Raw genomic sequence first — 23,835 nt, 5'->3', positions numbered from 1 at the left:
AGAACCAAAACCATCTTTTAAAAGGTGGTCTTAAATGTCCTCTACATACAATTATCTTTGTAAAATGTGAAAACTTGCAGTTAGAGATTCTCACCTATGTCATGCAAATTTTCTTCAGATGAAACACTGACTTCAAGGCCTCCTTCTTCCTGGAAGGACTTCTTCATGCTGTTACCATCTCCCGTGTGCTCAGGGTATGCCGGAACGGTCCCTTCGCCACTGGGATCACTCTTGAAAGTCAAGTCCTGTTCGCACTTAGGAGCCAAGAGAGCTTCGTCATAGGTAGCTGTAAGGACTGCCGTGTGGGAAGGAGCAATTTCGGATTCTTGGCCATTGATACATTCGGTGGTGGGGGTTGTCAAGTTGCCCTCAGGCCCCCACTGGTCAGGAGGAAGAGAGGATGTGTCATCAGCTTTTCCAGCACCGGTATTTACTGCACGGCGAACACTGATGGGGGAGTCCTCGGCGGCCTGCTCTGGTCCTCGCAGGTCGACAGGCAGGTCTGCACTCCTCTCCAAGCCCCTCCCTGCTGAACAGCTTGCCGGAGTACTGTCCCCTGAGGTCCCTGCCTCGGGGCTTTCATGTTCTCTCTGAGCTTTGCCCGGACAGCAGGCTTCCCTTTCTTTGGTGCCAGGCCTCTCTTTCTCTGGTGCACACACAGCACCGGCAAAGCACATGCTGACTGACACCCTGTCGTGCTCTTCCCAGGTGCCCACTGCCACCACGGGGCCCGCTTCTTTTCCTCCTGTGGATGGCCCAGGACACTGACAGTGGTGCTCAGGCATGAGGCTGGGCCTAGGGACCTCACACTTGCGCACCTTTGCGGCTGACAGGTCGTCTCTGCCTTCTGGGGGGCCTGCAGTCGGCTGAGCCTCTTCGTGCCTGTCTGGACCCGTGGCGGCCAGCACACATTCAGCTGTGCTGGTGGAGATGAGGGCAGCATCGCCCGGGTCCTCCACCCCCGCGAGAGCCGTCTGATCGTCCCGGGGGGCGGCGCCCATCATGACCGCTTCCCGTCCTTCAGAGGTGCTGGTGGAAATCATGGCGGCGTCACTCATCTCCTCCGCCGGCGTGACCGAGGGACAGACCTCCTCCCGAGGGACGGCACTGGACACTGGGCCGTCGCAGTCCTCCACGGAGCTCGTGGAGATGACAGCGCTCCCGTCCTTCTCTTCCAGGCCCGGCACGGCCGCCCCGGAGCCGGACGCCTCACACTCTTCTGCGATGCTGGTGGAAATGAGGGCGCATTCGTCCTTCTCCTCCTTGCTGGTTGAAGCCAGGGGACTTTCGACTTCTGTGGGTGCACTGGGCATGGGCACCTCGAAGTCATCGGCGCGCACCAGGCTCGGCCCTCTCGCTCTTTCTTCAACCGCTGGGGCGGGCGGCTGGCTTTCGGAGCGCTGGATGGTTGTCGCGCTGGAAATGGGCACTTCGAGCTCCTCCCCTATGCTTGTGGAAATCATGGCGCACTCGTCTTTCTCCTCGCCTCTAGGAGCAGCGGGCTGGCTCTCATCTCCTGCAACAGCGCTGGGCATGGGGGCCTCGAATCCCTCCACGTTCACTCTGGTGCCGTCGGCGATTTGTTCGGTCCTCAGAACACGCGCGTGACCTTCCTCCACGTGTACAGCCGGGCTTAACTGCGCGGTGTAACCATGCGTGGTACTGGTGGAAATCGCCAAGCCTTTGCCTTCGCTTTCGCCCCTTGCTGAACAGGTCTGGTTGGCAAGGCTGTCGCTGGCCGTGGTGGCCATGAGGCCGTCGCAGTCTTCATTGTCCACAGAGGTGATGACACCCTCATCTTCTTTCTCGCTCGGCGATGTGTGATGAGCTTCGTACTCTGGGACGGCCCCGGATACGAGTCCCTCATAACTGCCCCCGGCCAGGCCAGTGGAAATAGTGGTCTCGTCAACCTTTTCCTTTCTGGTGAGCTGCCCGCCACTTTGACCTGAAGCTGCACTGGTCATGGGAACCTCACAACCTTCACGAACTAGTGCCGCTTCGCCCTGGCCTGCGGCTGCACTGGTCACGCTGCTTTCCACGACGCCTTTTGCACTGGAGCAGATCTCTGGATCTTTGCTTCCCTTCCCAGCACCGCTCACGCTGTCAATGTTACTTTCGGTTGCGTTTGGGACGGCTGCTCCGGCCTCAGCTTCCACACGCCCCGCCGCGGTACCAACCCGACTGTCCCCCTCCTCTGCACTCTCGCACACTGCTGCCCCGTCGCCTTCCTCTTCCATCCCCGCGCACATCGACGCGTGCCCGACTTCATTTCCTCTGCCGGTGCTGGTCACCACGCCCTCCCCTTCCTCGTCCTCCTCCTTCGCGCCGGTGCTGGTCACAACGCCTTCGTCGTCGCACGGGCCGGCAGCGACTACCGGGGCGTCAGCGACGTCTTTAGCTACCGTGCTGTCCATGGCACTTTCTCCGCCTTCTTCTGATTCGGAACTTAGAGCAAAGCCTTCGCTGCTCTCTTCCGAACCTGTGCAGCTTGCCGGCCCCTCTCCATCCTCTTCCGTGATCCCGGTGCTGGTGACAGCGCTGTCACCTTCCAGCCCGTCGTTCACAGAACCGCCTCCCTCCTGGGCGGCACTGGCTCCTGCTGGTGCGTCATTGCCCAAGGGGACTACAGGGGCACCGGTGACCCCGCGCTCTTCCTGTGGCCCCACATCAGTTACCGAGCACAGGACAAAGCTGTCACTTGTCCTCTCTGCCCCCGTACATGTCACAACCCCCTCAGTTTCTTTCTTGGGGCCCATTCTCGTCGTATTTCTCCGGAATCCATCTCCCTCTCCGCTGCCCAGGGACCCCTCTCTGATTTCTGTCCCAGCACTCGTCACCGCCCCGTCACTTTCCCCCTCACTAATAAAAGCGACGGTCCCTTCCGCCAGTTCTGAGTCTCTGCTTGAAGAGCCATCACACTTCCCTTCCAAGCCTGCACTGGTCACAGCGTCGTCCTTCTCTTCCGTCGCCCCGCTGTTGACATCGTCTTCAGTCGTGCCGGCGGGAGTCGTCACCGGCTCTGCTGCTCTCTCTTCAGGCCCCACCACGGCGCACTCCCCACTTTCTCCTTCCTTGGTGCTGGTAAGGAAAGTTTCACTTTCAGCAAATCCTTCCGTGACCACGGCGCCACCTTCTTCAGCTGCGGCAAAGACAGTGCCTTCGCTGGCTTCCGCCCCGACGTGAAGAGGGTTGTCCCCAGAGCGCATACCGGTCGTGAAGCCTTCGTCCGCCTCGATGCTTGTGCAGGGCACGGCCGCCTCGCCCTCCCCCATTTCTGAAGACGTGGTGGTGGCATCACCTGCCTTTACGGGGCTTAAGGGAACACCCCTGTCCTCCCCTCCAGCACTGGGGGCAGCAGAAGCCTGTTCTGCTCTAGCAGACCCCGTTGTTGCATCGTTAGCATTCCCACTCCCTCGGTGGAGAACAGAGGACACAGCGTTCCTCCCAGCACTGGTGTCCACCTCACTGTTTTCGCTCCTTCTTTCAACATCAGCTGACGTGTTTTCTATTTCACCTGGGCCTCTGCTATGCTCAAGCCCAGAAGTTTCCGCATCTTTTCCTGTGCTCACGCCTACCGTATGAGCGACAGCAATGCCGTCTTTTCTGCCATTTTCTATGGGAGCTCTAACTGTCTGCTTTGAACTGGGCCCTGTGTTCGTGTCACCCTCTTTCCTGGCCGTGTCCATTGAGCCTCCTTCTTTGTGAACGTTCTCATTTTCCACAGTCATGTCTGCTGACTCACTACCAAGAGGCACGTTCACTTTCCCTTGTTTGCTGTGTGGCATGGTGGCCTGGGGACCTTCTGGGATGTGTCTTCTGCTCCCTGCGCTGGCTTTGGCTGCCGTATCTACTGTGGAAATGGCATCACCCGGTTTGCTGTCACATGCCCTGGGGACCTGTGACTCTCCAGCAGCCAGACTTGGGTTAGGGGTCTCAGAGCGGCCCACAAGTGAGGTGCTGGCTGGGCCTCCTTCCCCAGCAGTTCTCTTCTCAACCACAGGAATTACACTTGGATCATGGGACTGCTTCTGAGGTGCAAATGTCATGGGGCTTAAGGATGGGGAAGGGTCTAAATCTGTGGGACGTTCAGGAGCTGTGTCTCCTTGAACAACACACTGCTCACTGGGTCTGGTGGTGTTTTTCAGATTCTTTTGTGCCCTGCAACTTTCTGGGGCCTGGGGTAACAGTCGATGACTAGTTTCTGAGTCTACGTTCATCTCACGAGCTCCTTGCTGAGTGTATTCTTTCTCCCCTGGGTTCGGTTTGGACACAGTGCTTTGGAGATGCACTTTCTTGGTCAGGATGCTTTTGTGGTCAGCGTGCTTTTCAGAATTACCAGTGGCTCCTGTTCCACGTCCTGATTTACAGGCCAGGGCTGCTGTTTTTGAATCTACCATAGAAGTTCTTAACTCATCCTTTATAACTGTCGTGGCAGCCTTCTGTTTCGTAACATTTTCCGAGTCGATGTCTTGCTGAGGACTGTTGCTGCTGCTGTCTTGGGTTTTAGATATCTCCAGTGCATTTTCCATGGCTGGCTCTGGATCAACTTCCATTGGCTCCTGTTCAGGCATCAAGGTGGGATCACTGCATTTTTTGGGTTTCTGAAGGAAGGAACTGCTGGGAGTGCCCAGAGGGTTTGCTGCTGGCTTTTCCTCTCCTTTGGTCATTTCTTGGGATAAGCTCCCTCTTCGATTTTCACACAACCTTCTACTTAATTTTTTCTCCATGACTAAACTATTTCCTCTGGCCTTTTCATGATTACTGTCAACTTCTTTCCCATCCCTGTCTTCTGATTTACTTTCTGATTTATTTTCTTCCTTCTTTTTCACATCCTTACTACTGTGCTTCAAGCTTCTGCTTTTGTGACCATCTGATAACCTCCTCTCAAGTCTGGTGGCACTTGAATCTTTCTCACCCTTGTATTTCTCCTTTGCTGGCGGTACCTTAGCTCGGTGACTAGACTCTTTCTGGGCACCATGTGCTGAAGAAGCAGGGCTCTCTGACGCAGGCTCAGCGCCACCTTCCTCAGCGGGTCTGTCTTCAGCTTTGGACTTCCGCTGCCTCTCTGGGTCACCTTCTTCTGTGTTCTTCTCCTTATCTGCTTTTGGAGTGGTTGCCTGTTTTGTGACATTTTCCTGCAATTCTGTTTCAACCACTTTTAACGGTTTACCCTGGCTTTTGGATTTAGACTTTAATACAAGTTTCTCTTCTAACAAGCTCTTGGTTCTTCGCCTCTCCTTGTGAACAACCTCTTCTGGCTTTGAATTACTGTCCATACTCGTCGATTCTGTGTCACACTTATCCTCTGAATAACTTTCACTTCTTCTCTGTAATGTGATTCCATGTTGCTTGGACCCCAGAGAATCTTTCTGAATTTTAGAATCACTTGATCTTCTTGATTTGTGCTCTGACTTAGTTTTCTCGGCTGACAAGTATCTCTCTTTTTTGCTGTTTTCTTTACGAATGTTCTCATCGGTTTTTATAATATATTCAGAGACTGGTTTGCCATCTTTGCCCAAAATTGATAATTTCCTTTCATTCCTGTGTTTACTTTTTCGTTCAGCTTTATCATCTGAAGAAAGCTTTGTCTGTTGATTTGGCTTCTGAATATTTTCATCGACTTTTAAGCCTTTCTCACAAGAGTGAAGCTCAGTCTCATCACCTGTTTTATGTGTGGGGTCACCTTTATATTTATGTTTCATTGACGGTTTGTCTTCTGACAGAGTTTTCTCTTTTTCAGGCTTGTCTTTGGAGGACTTTGCCTCTTTTTTAGGTAGGCTTTTCAAGTGGGGTGTTTCAGAATCATCTTTCTTTGGATGCTTTTCATTCTTAAGTGTGCTTTTCTGTTTCTGGGGCTCTTCTGTGCCAGTTTCTGAGCGTTCTGCTGGCCTTTTTCCATCTCTTGTGTCAGTCTCTTCCTGTGCCCCTTCCACCACAACAGGGGTCGATGTCCGTCTTTTATGTTCCCTTTCTATTTTGGATTCATTTTTATTTTCATCAGCTGAATGCAAAGACTCTGAAAGTCTCCGGGCAGGTTTACTTGGTTCACTTTTTGCATGAATATGCTTTGAATCCTTTGAAGAAGACACTTTTTCCTTTTCACAATGCTGTAAGAAAATAACAGTTAAGATATAAGAAATACTAAAATTAATTTTTATATTCAAATTTAACATCTGGCTTCATTTAGTATGTTGAGTGCTGTCACACGTTACACCTCAGTCAGTCTTTGCCAGCAGCCTATAGTATTAATAACTTCATTTTCTGCAACCGGGACCTGATTCAGCATGATTCAATAACTTGATGCCTAGGCAACAAGTTTAGATGATTTCATCCTGAGTCCAGTACTCTTCCCATGACATTGTAGCATCTTTGTAGAGAGTCTTTCTCCTGAGATGTGTCCATGCCTTTAGGAGGCCTTCTTAAACTCTAATTTGCCAAAGCCCACTAATGCCCAGTGGTCATTTTTAGTGCAGAAGCTTAATACCTAATGAAGGCAATTTAAAAATTTTATTAATGAAATAAAGGTTTCTTGTATCTTAATTTAGAAATCCAAATTATATATGGAAACTTCATGAATTTAGGTAACCTGTAAGACAATGTACTTAGGAAATGTCAAATGAACCCAGTAACTCACAGTAATAGAAATCGTATCACATATCACGTATATATGTGTTTATGTATCAAGGGAAGATACTGATAGACCAAAGCCTCCAAACCTCCCCCCATCCCACAGAGTACGGCACTGAGTGAATTAATGTTAATGGCTAAGCACATTTTAATAAAGACTCACTGACTAGCTGTAAGTATTCTTATTCACACAGTGGGCTGAGTCCTCAGAAGGGCCTCTGGGTCAGTTTATCAGTGCACCTTTTGACATTTTAACATGGAAGATTAATGTAATACTAATGTAGGGACCAGAACATAGCAAGATCTTTAAAAATACTTTAAAATTAAATTCCTCAAAAAAAGAACTAACAGGGATTTCATCAACCTAATTTTACAGTAAGTTCTAACCAATTAATGTGAATAAAATTTTATGAGATCATTTTTCACAGAAATGTCTCATAAAATGGTTAAATATTTTAAAATATGCCATTAAATATCAGAATATAATTATAAATATGCCTCTAGTTCCTGGATAAAGACATCAGGAATAATTACTGGCTATGAATAAATAATTACTAAATTATCAGTGTTCCCCTTATAAGTGTCAAGATAGTTCAGCTAGAGAATTATAAATATGGCAGACTATATAAAGATTTAAACCCAGTGAAAGCAAAAGTTTAACCCAAGAACATGATGAAAAAAGAAGAAAGGTATTTATTGCATATTTTTGGGGTACTTTTAGGTAGATATTTTTACTATCTAAAATTATCAAATCTTGGAAGCAATCTAAGCACCAACTGTAAGGAAATGCTTAAATTATGGTGTATCTGTTCAATACAACACTACGCAATCATTAAATATAATTAGGAAGCTATAAGGTAACATGAAATGAGCATTAGGGAATGTTAAAAACACTTTGCAAGATTACATCTACTCTACAAAATTATGTACATATGTGGATGAGAAATGGAAGAGAATGAAATGGATAATTTGTTAGGTGGAAGGATTTTAGCTTTCTCCCCCTTTTCTTTTTCATTATTGTTACTGGCAGTCTTATTATTGCCAATATAAGAAACAAGAGCAGGGGAGTAGAAAAGTAGCTATTATCCAGATAAAAGATCACATGAATCAACTCACCAAAATGAGGAATTTAGGCCATAACAGAATGGGGGTGCTAGAACGCTGAATGTGCTGGACTTTTTATTCAACTCGGAAAAGATCAAATTGTATTCTAAATTTTACTACAAAGGACTGAATGGTCTGTATCTAACAAAAGAACATTTAAAATGGGATTTTATTAACTAAGACACACCTCACTTGTTTTGAGGGTTTCTTTGGCATCTTCTTCAGATTGCTGTTTCTTTTTAGAATTCTCGTCAATGTTCCTAGGTGGGGGAAAAATGAAATATGAACTTCATTTGAATCGAATGTAAGAACTTCCCAGGAAGGTTAAGAAAAAGGCTTAGCTTTTCTTTACCATGAACACTTAATCCATACAAAGAGACTTGCACATTTCAATTTAAATCCTACTCTCGGACAACAGAGGAGAATCCAGTCCCAACTGTGACACGGACTGTTCTTGGCCCTATAGTATAGCTAAAACAAAACTTCCTGAGTTGTTGCTTGAAGATGAATACTGTATGGGCTATAATTTCATTTTGAAAGTCTTATCTTTTGAATAACATACAGGGTAGTTGTATTTATTCAGATCGACAGAGATGGGGTCTCTAAGAAAAATGAGAGCTAACTCCTCTCACTGAGGTCTGTAAATTACTGATTCAGCTATCAAGTCCAAGATAAATGTACATAACTGCATCACGATGGAACAGCAAAACTGTGGCCCATGGCTGCACAGCCACATTCAGTCTCTTCTTATAGAATTAACTATAACTCAGTGTTAAAGAAAAGTTTGCTTTAGACCTCTGGCTTACAGGGAGAAGCATGAGATACTGGTGAAGTGAACTGCCTGCAAAGATGGGAGAATGGACACAATCACTGCCAGTAAGAGGTAACTGAATGTTCAGAGCAGGGACACTTCCCGGGTACTTCTAGAGGGTCTATAAACTTTGAAACTCTAGGGACAACTGTGTGTTTGCACACATGCATTTTTGAGGAAAGAGTCCAAAGCTTCCAACAGATTATCAAAAAAGACAGGGACCACCCCTCCAATACACTACTTTGAAATACTGCAGGTACTAATACAATGAACTATGATACTGAAAAGGAAACCCTAAGGTCTTTCATGGAACAACATGCACATTCAGGGTCTGGCTCTTTACTGTCACTTTCAATGCCTCGCTTCTAAAAGCGTCCCGAGAGAATGCTACAACGGGAATGTGGCCAGATAAAATATGTACCTGGAATCCTTTTTTCTTTTTTTGCTTAAGGCTACCTTTTTCTCTAAAACTTTCCGTTCCTTAAGAACTTCTTTAATTCGAGGGGCCTTGGGTTCCAAACTCTTTGCTGATGATTCTTCTAAGTCCACACTACTTTTGCCTGGGAAAGAAGCAATTGATAAACTGTGTTTCAGAACAGAGTTTTAGAAATAGTGTAATATTTTTTTCATTAAGATTTTCTAATCATTGTAAAAATGAAAAATGGCTTCAATATCTCTAAGCTGTGCTGGAACAAAAACATTTTAGACAGAGAAGAGTCATATTTTCTATTTCAAATGCTCATATATGTACATGCATGTATTTCTATACACACGATCAGTGTCCAGAGGAAGTTCAACTTTGTTCAATGAAATATTCCAGATAAATGTTTGCCACTTCAGTTAACTTCAAGTATAGATTAATTCCATTAGTATCACTGCAAGGCTTGATGACTCACATGTTAACAATGATTTTTCCAGTGATAATTCATTCCATTATCACTGGAAAATAAATTACTAACATGTGAGTTATATCATCTGGTACATGATAGAATGCTTAATTAATTAATTATTTTTATTTTTTATTTATGTATTTATTTTACAATATAATTGTTTTTAATTGAAATATAGTTGGTATACAATATTATATGTTACAGGTATACAATATAGTAATTCACAATTTTTAAAGGTTATACTCCATCTATAGTTATTATAGAGTATTGGCTACATTCCCCGTGTTGTACAATACACCCATGTAGCTTATTTCACACCTGATTAGAATGCTTAATTCAGATACAGCAATACAATAACAAAAGAAAAGGGACTAAACAAATCAGATTAACAAGTAAGGAAATCTTCTACACTTGAAAATAGATCATTTAAAAAACCTAACAGCTTTACTGAGATACAATTTTGATCATTTTATTGTATAATCATATCTCGTAAGTTATAATAACATCTAGCAAATAATGGAGTATATAAGATAGTTTAAAATATTAAAAGCTCACATCTCCTATACCTTGACTCTTAGCTTTCGAAGACTTCGTCTTTTCTGCTTTCTGTTTTCGTTTTTCTTCAAGTTTCTCTCTATTAATTTGCCTTCTTAAAAGCCTCTCTTCTTTTTCTTTAGCCTAAAACCACAAAATACTCATAGGTGTCCTGAGAGATTATCAGGGAAAAGCAAAAACACTCTGGGATAAAAAATATGCTTGCCCTTCAGATGCTTTTACAAATCTGGGTTCTGCAAAAGTGCATATACAGCCGTGTGTACATGTGTATGTGTGTGTGTATGTGTTTCAATTTGGAAGCTACCAGGAGACCAATAGAGACAGATGTGAAACGTTTTCATTACTCTTCAGAATGTCATCAGTTTAAAGAATGAGAAAGATGTTATTTGGAAAATGGTGGTTTAATAAACTGCTATTTTAATTAAAAGGATAGCTGTAAAAATATCTATGAGCATCAAGTGTATAGAGGTAGGTCTCCAGAATTTTTTTATTTTCTCTAAGGCAAAAGTTGAAATGCAGATTCAAGAGACAGGCTAGTCCTACAACAAATGTGACCTGCTGGCTATATTGTTAGGACCCAGGTTTTGGACATGGGACTTTCTGCAGCCGTATTTGAAAGCCAGGGAGAATCCAGTCATTGTGTGTTACTCCCACTGTCCTTTTCCCACCCAGAACTCAAAGCCTCCAAGTGCCAAAAATCCTAAACTAGGACTAACTTCTGATCAACTAGCCTCTTCAAGAGATAAGCCACCATTAACATTTTGGTGTACTTCCTTCAGATCATTTTTTTACATGCAGTATTTCCTCATTCTATGATGCACAGCTTTTTATATCTTAATGTTTTTGAAATTGTAGGCCATCTTAAAACTAATGTATACATAAAATGAGGTAGCAATTTTTTTCTCTAAAAAGCTGTTAGTAATTCAATAAACAACAAGTTTATACTCTATAGCACAGATAACTATATTCAGTATCTTATAGTAACCCATGGTGAAGAATATGAAAACAAACATATGTACGTTCATGCATAACTGAAGCATTATGCTGTACACCAGAAATTGACACAACATTGTAAACTGACTATACTTCAATAAAAATATATACATACAAAAAACAATTCAATGGCACATCTCAGAAATATTTTCAAACGCAGGAAATATGTGGACTGACTAATCTCCCCGTTAATATTATGTTAATGGCTGACAACATCTCTCTTTATGGCTGGATTCACACTTGAGTCAAACATTTCCACACTATGAAACACCTAGGCCATTACCAGTTCTTCACTACTATTAATCACAATGATACGAACACCTCCAACACATGTCTATTCTACCTGGAAAAATGACAACGTTCCTGAAGGCAGAACCTACATGTTGCTGTTTCGACTGTTTACCAGTACCTGGTAAAGAGATTTGTCAAGTTTCCCAACCTGATTTAACAGGTGACCACAGCAAGGGATTAAGTCTGACTTACGATGGACTGCCGCCGCTGTTCTACAGTGAGTTCATCATCAGAGTCACTGTAGTACCTTGAGTAAAGATACGGTTTGTGAACGTAAGCATGCCGTACACTTTTTGCTTTCCCTTCACTGGGATCACTGGCTTGAGCTTTTGTTTTGTTCTGCTTGTTCTTTTCTTCATCTGGAAGAGAGTCAGCAGAAAGAGGAGCGTGCCTGTCAGTCAGCAACAAAAGCAACATGAAGCAGGAGAAGTGCTATCAACGCAGTGCGAGTGTATCTGTGGGCCCGACGCAGGGACCTCAGCATGTGAAAACTAAGAAGCTGCCATTTTTAAAGGCTGTAATCCATATCTTAATTTATTTCTTAATTTTCTCTTTCAGCTTCTCACGCATCAAAAAGGCAAAGAAAAATTAGACCTGATAGTTATTTATGTTTTCTTGACAAATAGTTACTCCTCGTTTGTGTGTCAGTAGACTTGGTATGAATGCTTTACCACTGCTAAGTGGAAAAATTCACCTGAAGCCATACTTCAAAGTCAAAGAGATTTTAATGACCACCTGTGATCTCTTGTTTATGGAAGAAGCAAGAAGCAATAAGTGGCCCTACTCCAAGCAGACACTAAAACCCCTCTACTTTAGGAAGGAGGGTCAGTTCCCTGTGACACAGCAAGGAGTAAAGAAGAAAACTGTATGCAAAGTTTTCATTCCCTACCATTCGGTACTCTCAAAATAGCCATCTTCTTACTTTTTGGATCCCAGACATGTAAAATCTAGCCCTGTCCATGAAGAACTTTGAAAAGACCCGATAAAGCATCAAGAAGTAAAATTTTCGTTCGGCTGAGAAGTGGAGTGTTCACAGGATGAGAGCTGCCTCCTACACTGGTACTCAGAAATGACCTCGTGAGGATGATTGTGAAGAGTGGGGAGTGCTGCCATTGCATTTTGGGGCCGCTAATTTAGTTTTTAAATGAACACTAAGAATGAAGAATGGGAGAGACTGAGAAATACATCTTTGGCATTAAAACCTTCTTCTTTTTCTCCTCTATGATTTTCTCTCTAGGCATTCTATCCAAAAGCCAGCAGCAAATTTACAAGATGCTACCTATAAGCAACTGCAAATAATACTCAATATTTTGGATTTTTTGAAAAAGTCATAAACAATATCCAATCATGTGGTAAAGAGCAGCATAAGGTGTTGGTCAGTAGCCCAGACTCGGGTTTGAAATTAGTGCTTGTGGTTGCTAGCTCCAAGACCCTGGACAAGACACCTTCTCCTGGTGACTGTTTCCTCACCTGTACCTGCACAATAGTGTAATAACTGAGCACGCTGCCTGGAATGCCGTAAATGCTTAATGAGGGTTGGCTGAAAAATAAACTCTGTAACAAGGAGAAGTCTAGTCTTTGCCCTTGGTTCTGCGAGGTGATTTCTAACCTTTGGAATGCCATGTATGATAGGAGTGTTCTTATTTACCTGGAGTCTAGATCAAGTCAAATTGCTGTGGGTCATGGGGTATCAGCTTGATCTCCAGAGGGGCTGGAGACTAAGGACAGACATATGTCTACATGATGGAGCCCCAGTAAAAACTTTGGACATCCAGGGTCTAGTGAGTGTCCCTGGTTGGCAATAATCTGTATACATCTTCAGATGTCAATGCCAGGGAGGTAATGCTTTCCACAATTCAACAAGGAAAGGACAACTGGAAGCTCTGTGTTCAAACTTTCCTGGACTCTAGCCTATGTGCCTCTTCCCTTGGCTGATTTTAATGTGTCCCTTGGTGGTAATAAATCATAACCATGAGCTTAACAGTTTTCAGTGAGTTCTGGGAGTCCTTCTAGTAAATTACCAAACCTAAGGAGGGTGGTGTTGGGGACCCTGAATTTGCAATTGGTGTCAGAAGTGAGGGCAGTCTTGTGGACTGTGCTCCTCCAAACACCATCCACACACATGCACACACACACACACACACACACACGGCCCCCAAGATAGCATATTCATACACGATCTCATCTAAAGCTTGTAATAATCAGACAGACAACCTCAGAGCTGGGGCTTAAAGAAAGGTCCCACGGTCGTGCCACTACACCACAGTCTTTCACGATATAGCCATCTGAATATACACTAATACCCGATGGGAAGCTTCAGAGGCATTAAGTAAAACACTTTACCGTCTGATGTAATCTCCCCTTCTTCCATGCTATCAGACATTACAACTTCCTCCTCAGTGTCTTCTTCAAAAGATGAAAGGTCACTGGTATGGACAGAGCTAACTGTGATGTCTGTAAGTCCATCCACATCAGAATCTATCGAAGAGAAATCTTCACGAAGAAAATAAAACATAAAAAGTACATCATCTTGTTATAAGAACATACTCAACACCCACATCTAAATTTTTCTGCTTTAAACACATGTCAAAAAACTTTAACTTCAGAACTAGTCTCTCATCATCAGTAACCAGTATCATCAAATAAGGGAGAGTTGTTTCTGAAAAATACAAAGGCACACTATTACCCTGTGAAATTAATGAAAATGTTAACTTATGATGTAGATGATGTAAGTAAGGAAATCTTAAGTAGCTAACTAAAATATTTACTATCTAATATTTTAAAGATTAGGATATACAAATATGAATAAAGTTGCTTGGAATAATGCATGTGAATTAATTACAAGAGTTCAATTGTAAGGTTTAGAGCTTCTCTGTTCATTTACTCTGTGAACTGGTTAATTCACATGGTTAACATTAATACAGAAAAGAAAAATACAAATATTTATTCCTTATTTTTTAGCAAAGAGGATATGAGTTTTCAGGCTTTTAAACACAAGTATCAGATGTATTTATTAAAATTTGAAGGCAAATTTGATGTGCCCACAATGGACACTCATTGTTCTTTAAACTGTTGTAGATTTTTCTAAGTTTTTTACCTTCTTTTGTCCCTTCACCAGTTTTAGCTTTATTATTGTTCTTTTCTGACAGAAGTTTTGAACATTCTCCCTCTTTTTCCTTTGCTTGTTTTTCATCTTTTACTTTTTGTACATCTTCACTCCTTTTTGAGTGATCGAGTTTCTTTTCAGTCTTTTCCTTCTTTTCTTTCTTTCTTTCTCCTTTTTCATTGCTGTCTGGTTTCTTTTCACCTTTATCTGTTGATTTATTTTTTTGGTCACTGCTTTCCTGTTGAACATCCTTGTTTGGCAGAACTGAACTATTACTCTCTTTTGTGTGACTTTTAACTTCTTCAACTGGACAAGGGAGATCACTAAATTCTTCAGACTTGGGGGCTGTTTCCTGTCCTTCCCCTGCAGGGTCAGGTGTAGATTTCTCTTTGTCAGTTGTCTCCTCTGAAGTTCTCTCCTTCTCGGCAACAGTGTCAGTGCTTGGCTGAGAGGGTAGTTTTTTGGATATTCTCTCACTGGACTTGGCGTTTGACGTTTCTGTTGAGGACCTGGCAGCACTAGCTTCTTGGTTAAGAGATGTGATGGTTTCCAAGATTGACATGGCATCACTGGCCACGTTCGCACTGGGTCCAGGGGCAGGGACACCTTTGCGGGAAAGACATGTTTTAGAATAAATTTACGCAGAAGGTAAACCCCTCTGCTGAACAAGGTCACTTGCCACTGTCATCTTTATATGACACATATGTCTTTAGCCTTTCAGGTACTGGTGCTAGTGCCTCACACATTCTAAATTTTCTACCTCGCTACTATACTATCTTAGGAAAGGCACCATGCAAATCTGACAACAGTCTAGTTTCCAGAAAGAGTACGTTCTCTAATTATTTTAATTATTCCCTCTATTGAACCCCCCCTCCACTAAAAAGCCTATTATTCTGTATTAATTTTAAAAGAGAGAAATGTTATGCTAGTTGAGGAATTTGGGTGATAATTAAGATAAATACAATCTCACCGGACTGGCCAAATAGAGAAACGCTTTAAAGAACTAAATACCCCTAACTTGATACTCAGTTCAAGAAGAACAGCAATGGGACTGACCAACAGCAAAAGCAGCACACCTGGTGTGATGACGGAAGAGTCTGGTTTCTCCTCGTCGGGAGCTGTGCTGCCACTCGCTTCCTCTCTGTGATTCAGTGTGGCCAAAAACTCATGCACAGCTTTTTCCACCTGAGGTCTGAATGTGTGGTTGATCTTTGGATCCACAACCTGAGAAATAATTCGGTCAATGCCAGACTCCAACATTCCTGATCTGAAACACAGGATAATTAACAGAAAAGTAAAACAAACAAACAGACAAAAACTGCATTATGTGCATTAATTACTTTTAAGCAAACTTGTCTCTATTGCATATATTTTTAATCTTCATTTGGATATACACAAAGAATACAGAATGGAAAGTAAGTTTCACACCATAGTGGCACTTAATATGCCATACTGCAAAAAGTGCATGAACTTTCCACCACTGTGTCACTAGTGGAAATTCTAGAGCAGATAAAACAAAACCAAAACAAAACAGCCCTAGAACTAGACACAGCACGTGATCTAAAGGCCAGCCCTGTGGGTGATGCTTATGCCGCCCCAACCCTGCCCACGGCCGACAGGAATAAATGATCACTAAAGCTGAGTTCTGGGTGTAAAATAAATCGATGGGCTCTGCAACTTAAAAATGTAAGCCTCTGTAAGAATTAGAGTCTTCACACAAAGTGTAAATTCACCAAACTTACAAAATTAAAAAAAAAAAAGAAAAAAGAAAACTTTAGAAGAACAAAAATACAATATAAGACTTCTGGCCTTCTTTTGCTTATCTTCCTGCTATAAAAACAAAATGACTTATTCATTCAACAATTATGTTGTGAGTGTCTTCTACGTAACAGGTACCACATGAGCCGCTGGGCTGCTACAAGTCACACCTGGTCCCCATTCTGCAGAGCAGACAGACATACACAATCAAAATACAAGATGACAGGCACTGGGACACACCGCACACTGTAAGAAAAGAGTAGGATAAGGAATTATTAGCCATGTCTGAGATCATCTGGGAATGCTTCACAAAGGAGATGACATTTAAACCGAGTCTTGATTTCCAGAGAAGAAAAGGGGAAGAAAGTGTTCAAAGAAATACCATCTATAGAAAACGGAGGAACCAAAGGGACACAAAGTCTGAAGAGTGCCCAAAGTCACAAAGGCATCTGAGCAAAATAAGAGGACAAGAATTTATTTTAAGCAACGCACTTAACCCTTGTTTCTTTCTAACCAAGCACTGGAGGATCACGGCTCCCTGGACGGTGCTGGAAGCCGGGGTGCTGGGCCTCTCCGGCTTCCAGGCCTCAGGCTCTCCCTGGAGAACGGGTGGGGTGTTTCTCCTCACACTCCACAATGCTATTTCTGAGTGCAGCTCCGTCTGGCGTGGAGGATGGATGGGATTTTCATTTCCGGAGGCACCTCGCAGCCCCGGGATACTATAATTCCACTTATGTAGGCCAAAGAGAAAAATGAGTCAACACTGCATAAAGTAGGTAACCTGCTTTCTAAGGCTCTGCGATTGGGAAAAAAAAAAAAAAAAAAAAAAAAAAAAGAGCAAGTCCTGCAAACACTGTTACATCTTAGAGGCGTCTTTAAAATGTAGCAGGTGGAAAAGAAGCTAGGACAAGCAACCAAAAAAATGTTTTAAGACACAAGTACAAAGGCACAAAATAAAAAATAAAACCCGCCCAACCCCAAATTACTGATTCAGTCTCTTTCCCTGTGTGTGGATACTGTGGGCCCTCATTTACTTTAGTCCACTCTCACAGGGGTCAGATTGGACCCTAAAAACAGAGGCCATACCATACTACGGGAAGAAAGTCAGAGAAAGACAAGTATCATATGACATCACTTATATGTGGAATCTAAAAAATGATACAAACGAACTTATTTACGAAACAGAAATAGACTCACAGACATAAAAAACAAACTCAGTTACCAAAGGGGAAAGGGTGGGATTAAAAGATACACACTACTATATACAAATTAGATAATCAACAAGGACCTACTGTATAGTACAGGGGACTATATTCAATATCTTAACCCAAAATGGAAAAAAAAATCTGAAAAAGAATATAAACACACACACACACATATAAACGGAATCACTTTGCTGTACATCTGCAACTAACACAACATTGTAAATCAACTGTATTTTAATAAAACAAGGGAAAAACAGAGGCCAGTGCTAACAACCACTCTGCTCTTTCCGGGCTCACTACAGTGAAGTGCGGGCAGAGACGTCTCACCTGAGGGAGGCAAAGCCACAACCCAGCAGACTGCATTGTCCTGCTTAAAGCTACCTCCCTTCCTTTTAAATCCTGTACCTTTAAGGTCGTTATTTTTTTGCTCTCTTGCATTTTTTAGATTCTGTTGCACAAATGAACGCAAAAATAGAATAAAACTTTTTTCCACCTATTGAGTTGGCAGGTTAGTTACTAAACCTAAACATCCAAAATTGTTGACACTACACTGCTTTGTCCTACAAAAATGGCAATTGTAGATGCTTCAATCTAACGCAGTCAATTGAGTATTTTACAAAGTGTATAAGAAAAACTGTTTGAAATTGTATTTACAGGTGCTAATCCATCCCTATCGCATTAGTTAGACACAACTAAATAGTCTTTAAAGAAACTGTAAAATGTTATGGAAGAGACATAAATTTATTACTGGAATTTAAACAAGAGAATAGTTCAATTAAAAATAAATAAGATAGCTAGAAGGAGATTTACAGAAGTCCCAGGAAGAGCAGTCCCTAAACTACCCACAAGATCGCTATCTCTCCGATTCTGAAACGTCCCTAGGGGAGTCCTCTTCACCCGTAGGCAGCCTGCTCCGGTGCTAGTCTGACAGTCACAAGAATCCCTTACTGATGTGTATAGCAGTCCCTCGCCAAGCAAGATTCCGTGAAAACAAGGTCTCATATTGGCATAATTTTAACTTAATAATTTTAAGTGTCTGATTTTACATGAGCAAGACTGAGTTTAGTTCCCTTTGAAGAACAACTGCTTTCGTGCTTTATAGGTTTTGTATGCCGAGGACAGGCAGTTCCAGGAAATTTGCCTTCCATTTAGCCTCTCAACATATGAGAAAAAAAAAAAAAATCCAAGACCCTCTTTTCCAAACGAGCTTTTAAAGCCCTGGTATCAACTGTGAAAAGGGGGGAGCCATGCAAACTGACGTGACAGCACTCCGTGATCAGCAGAGTGCTGTGTGAGCGTGTGGGCACACCAGTGACACTGTCAGGAAGTTTCCCTCTCCCATCCCACCCCCTCCCCCCAACCAACCCTAATATTTTGGTTACTGTTCTCCTGGAGGTCTGGAGATGAGGTACCCCCTAGGTCTGCCACCCAACAGGAAAGGCTTCGACCTTCTCCCACAAGGCATTATTATGCAACCCTCTAATGGCATCTTTTGATCTCACCTGGACTCTTTTACAGGTTCCTCAAACATCCTTTAAAATGTAGACAACAAAGCTATTGTCAAATGTCCCTCTTTTCTTATTCATTAAGAGACACAGGCTGAGCCCCTAGGCTCCCGGTGTCTAGTATTACCTGTGGCTAAATGGGCCTTTGAGTCAGAGGGTGAAGTTTTATCTGTGGGGCTTCCTGTGGGTGGAACTATCAGTGGAGTAGCACACAGGTAGGTTTGCAAGGTTCCTAAGGGACAAGAGGGAATTAAGAGGTAACAGCTATAAAATAGGTTTGTTTAACTGTTTAAAAGCCACATTTCATTCTAATAGATGAGCCTAAAGGTAAGTATTTGTCAAGGCAGGAAGACTAAGGCACTTTTTCAATTAAGTAGTCACCTTTTCTGGGGGGTACAGCAGGGACAGAAGGTCCAAGTCTTCTTGTTTTGGCAAATACAAAAACAAAACCAAAAAAAAGCAAAAAAAAGAAAAAAACAAAAAAAACCCCAAAAAACCAAGAACAAGATAATACTGTAAATCTGTTTTTTGGGGGAATACATACGATTTTTCTAGGTCCTTCTAAACATTCCAGTTTTTTAAACCCCCTTTAGGCTTACCAAAAAAATGGCTCTGATGTGTCCAAATGCACTTTAACCCCCTTTTTTGGTTACAGCATCACTACAAAGCATAGGTAAGAATAATAGTAAAATGCCAAAAAAAAAAAAAAAAAAAAAGAGAGAAAGAAAAAAGAAAAAGCAGGGGGCTATATTAGAACACAGAAGACACAGCCTCAAATCAGGAGGAAATATTTTAATTTCAATGATCTTTAATGTCTTTATTTGTAAAACAGGAATAATAAAGTCTGCTTTTTTAGGGCCAAGAAAATAATTGTGAACCTAACAGTATAGGATACATTAACCTACCTGGCATTTACTATCTATTCATGTCATATCTAGAGTTTTTTTTTGTTGTTGTTTGTTTGTTTTTTGTTTTTTTAAAGTCATACTGTGATTCCCTTCCTTACTTCCAAAGGACTACAGGAGAAATCAGATTGTTGAACGTATGAGGGAAATGTGAAGCGATTAGAGCCTGCTCTAAAACTACACTGAATCATAATATGAAGTAGCCACAAGAAAACTGACAAACTTCACAATTTATCATGAGGTGAACAAACTTCTGCATAACTTCTCTGCTTGCAGGCAGAGTATAGCGCGGCCTTCCCAAGCCCTCCGAGGAGCTCTGCAATTCTGAGACTCACTTGAGCACTTGCTGTCTAATATTGTTTCTTAGCTGGTTCTTATTGAGGTGGGGACTCCATGTATGAGTTGCTAAATGGTTCGCAACAAAGTTGTCAACGCGTTGTCTCAGATTCTGATAGGCAGGCTAGAGAGAGAGAGAGAGAGACAAAAGACAAATGTTAAAAATCTCCACTGTTACACAGTATCAACACTGACAGCCTCAGGAATTTGAGTATCTTTAATAGCGTTAACAATTCTTAGGTTATAGTATCAATGGGGCAACAAGCTTTCACAGTTTATGACACTCCTGCTTCAGGATAATTTTTAAGTCATTTAAACACCTTTCATTTTGTTTAAGACAAGAAGTTTGGAGATGAAGAATAAGAAGAAGACAAACGTATCTCTTATTTAAAGACAAGGGACTAGAAAATAAGGTACCAGTAAGTATTACTGTTAGATGATTTGGAGCAAAGAAAGGGAGAGGAACAGAGGTAGTAAGCCTCCATTGAGAGCATGGCATCTAAATTGGACCTTCAAGGTTTCACAATGCAGCTGGGATTAGGAAAGGCAGGCGTTACCAGTATGGCCAACAATATACACAAAGAGCAAGTAGATGAGAAAACATGGGGTCAGGAGCATTAGGGAGCCCCACGTTGTTAAGGTGGAGAAGGGAATACAAAAAAGTAGAGCAATGAGGCTGGAGACATAGCTTGGGGCCAGAGTCTAGAAGGATTTGGGTACCTGTATAAGAAGTCTGGAATTATGGGAGAGAAAATGGGAACCCCCTACACATACAGAGTGCTATGTGATAGCTGAGCTTTCTGATGATTAATCTTCCTACAGTGAAAGGGGAAACTGAGACAAAATATATTTAGGAAAGTATGCAATAACTAGAATACTGAAGGCCTGTACTGGGATGGTGAAAATGGGCTGAAAGGCATGGCTCCAAGAGAAATTATGAAGGGTCAACTACTGGAACTAGGCATTAAATTTGATGTAAGGTACTGGTTCTTAACTGGGAGCAATTTTGCCCCACTCTCACCCCAGGGGACATTTGGCAATGTCTGGAGACATTTCTGATCATCACAGGTGAGGGGAGCTGTTACTGGCATCTAGCGTGGAGAGGGCAGGGATGCTACTGAATATCACACAATGCACTGGGCAATTCCCCACAGCAAAGAACTATCCAGCCCAAAATGTCAGCTGTGCTAAGGCCGAGCACTCCCGAAACAAAGGAAGGAGAGAGAGAATACACGTGTCATCTCTGCTTCAAAGGACACTGCCTAGAAGGATGCTTGACTGCTGAATCGGGACTGCAAACTTTCTTCCTGGAAGTTGCCCCCACTACTCATGCTTTTTATTTTTATTTATTTATTTTTTAATCTTTCTTTTAGGTGGCTTTTAACATAGATGAGTTTGAGTGTTCTCGAATGATTTTAAGTGAAACTGTACAGCCTCATCTTCCGCTATTTGCTCCCTTACCCGTCAAAGCTTATTCTCCAGTGATAAGTTCTCACCCCTTTAATCTTGTGCACCTACCACTCCCTGTCCCTGTCATTTGGCAAATTTCTCATCTTCAGAGCTCACCCTAATCTGTGAAGTCAAGCTGACACCCCAGGTAGGCCTTTTCCCCATGTTCCACCTGTCTCCTATACATACTATCATTCAAGTAATTCTATGTTGTGGGGAGTGGGGAATATTTATCTCCCTACTGACACGTAAGCCTGTTCCTCCCACAGGAACAGGCTTGCATCTTTGATTCCACACAACTTTTCACACTGTCAGGCAGATAAGCAATTAAAAAGCAGTTGTTAGATGAGAGGACTGGGTAATAATCAAGGCAACACAGATGATAAAGGTTTTATCCCTTTGTGAGACCCCTTCATCTCTTCCAATTTCCAGACTTTTGCTCATACCTATTTTCTATCCTACCAAAAACGGGCTCACGATCATTTCTCATATTCCTCTCCATTTATCTAAAATCAATGTGAACTGAAATTAACTCCCCCCCTCAATGATTCTAAAATATAATTCTTCTCCCCAGTGTTTCCAAATTCAGAAGCATTAGGCTCAAACATCACAATGCAGTTAACATTCCAGTTGCCCCACAAGCTTCAATTTTAACGACAGCATGTAATTTTCCTGGTTTCTAGGTTCTCTTTTTGGTAAAAAGCCTAGTGATGAGAGAAGTATCTTGAGTTCCGCTGTTCTCCTGGGAATAGTTATGCATCTCCTTCCTCTTCTGGAGCTCTGGTCAAAAGCCTTGGAGTCACCCTTGACCCCTCCCTTTCTCTTCCATCCCATATTCAAAACAACAGCAAATCCTGTCATCATTAGCATCAAAATACAGCCAGAATCTGACCACTTCCTGCCATCTTTACTGCTACCCCTCTGGCCCAGAGCTTTCTCATCTCCTGCCTAGAGTTATGGACCTCCTTGCTTCCATCCTTGCCTGTCTGAAGTCTATTTCCCACAGTGCTAGTGCAAATCTCCTAAGATTAGGGTAACCATATAATTTATTGTCCAAACCAAATCATGACTGAATGTTAAAGGGACACTGTTGATAATTACATGTGGTCAAGCCATCCAAAATGAAAGTCAGATCACATCCGTCTTCTGCTCTACACCTGCCAATGGCCTCTCAGTTCCAGTAAGAGCTAAACTCTTCCGATGGCTTCCATGGCCTGACAGATCTGCGAAGCGAGGGGGCAAGGACACTCCTACCTCACCTTCTATCACTTTCTCCCTCAGCAGGTGCTGCCCTGGGCCTTCCACACTTGCTGCCAGTCTCTTCCTGGGATTGGAGTGCTCAGCCTCCAGAAATGGACAGCTCCTTCAGCTCCTTCAGTAGTGGCTTAAATGTCATCTTACTGAAATCCTTCCCTGAACAACTCACTCAAATCAGCAAACCTTTCCCCCTCATCCTGCTTTCTTTCTTCCACAGAACCTCTCACACACTATTTATTGTCTGTTTTTCTTTTCTGGGATTCAAGCTCCCTATCAGGATGCACTTTCTGTTCACTGCTGTATCCCTGGCACTTAAAACAATGCCTGGTACATTGCAACTATTTGTTGGGTGAATAAACCATATACTTCTGCCTTTGATATTCCTTTTGAATCTAAAAAGGATTCAATAATCACAGTGACCAGGAGCCATTTATAACTGAAAAAGTACCCCCAAACTGGCCCTTATTACCTAAGGAGAGGTGCCAAATTGACTTAGTCAGTGAGCTCCCTGCCTGGGACTGAGAGACAGGCTCTAATCAGTGCAAAGGGGTCAGAAAGGCTTTATAATCTCTTAGCTTGCTCCAAGGACCTGGGAACTGGGTCTACAGTAGAGGAGCCTCCGTGTTAGCTGAATCTTGGGGCTACATTTTAATGTGTCCCCCAAAATGTTTTAGGACTCTGCTTTTAAAGGATCTGGCAGGGATATTACAAACACAACAATACCATTCAGCGGGGTTGGAGTTGAAGAAAAAATTGAGCGTTAGATATTGCAGCCCCCCACCTCTCTTCAGTATATTTTAATTTTCAATCTGCATACACAATAATACACAGATTTGTAGGTTTCTGAGAACAGCAAAGTGAAATCTCTACTTGCCTGTATACATAATCAGCTTTATTTAGTTGAGTCACATTTACTTGGCCATGTCCCATGAAAGAAAGGAAGGAAGGAAGAGAGAGAAAAGGAAGAGGGAGAGAGGGAGAAGAGGAGGAACTAAGAGGCAATAGGCATTATTTTCAAAAGTTGGTTGTGCATATTCCTTAAA

General features: G+C 42.7%; 1 protein-coding gene across 1 annotated transcript in view; it reads right to left on the bottom strand.

The window, feature by feature from the left end:
- Positions 1–23,835, bottom strand: part of BOD1L1 (biorientation of chromosomes in cell division 1 like 1) — a 48,680-nt gene that overhangs the window by 23,035 nt on the left and 1,810 nt on the right. Inside the window, exons 2-10 of the mRNA XM_045508739.2 lie at positions 20,086–20,210; positions 15,454–15,644; positions 14,369–14,983; positions 13,615–13,764; positions 11,464–11,630; positions 9,999–10,110; positions 8,964–9,102; positions 7,919–7,991; positions 95–6,107 (exon numbers count right to left, since the gene is read on the bottom strand). Of these exons, the coding sequence (XP_045364695.2) occupies positions 95–6,107; positions 7,919–7,991; positions 8,964–9,102; positions 9,999–10,110; positions 11,464–11,630; positions 13,615–13,764; positions 14,369–14,983; positions 15,454–15,644; positions 20,086–20,210 (7,585 nt within the window). The remainder of the gene's footprint in view (positions 1–94; positions 6,108–7,918; positions 7,992–8,963; positions 9,103–9,998; positions 10,111–11,463; positions 11,631–13,614; positions 13,765–14,368; positions 14,984–15,453; positions 15,645–20,085; positions 20,211–23,835) is intronic.

This window comes from Camelus bactrianus, chromosome 2, assembly GCF_048773025.1.
Source record: "Camelus bactrianus isolate YW-2024 breed Bactrian camel chromosome 2, ASM4877302v1, whole genome shotgun sequence".
Taxonomy (NCBI): Eukaryota; Metazoa; Chordata; class Mammalia; order Artiodactyla; family Camelidae; genus Camelus; species Camelus bactrianus.
The sequence above is the reverse complement of the archived record's forward strand: the minus strand, read 5'-3'. Positions and strand labels throughout refer to the sequence as shown.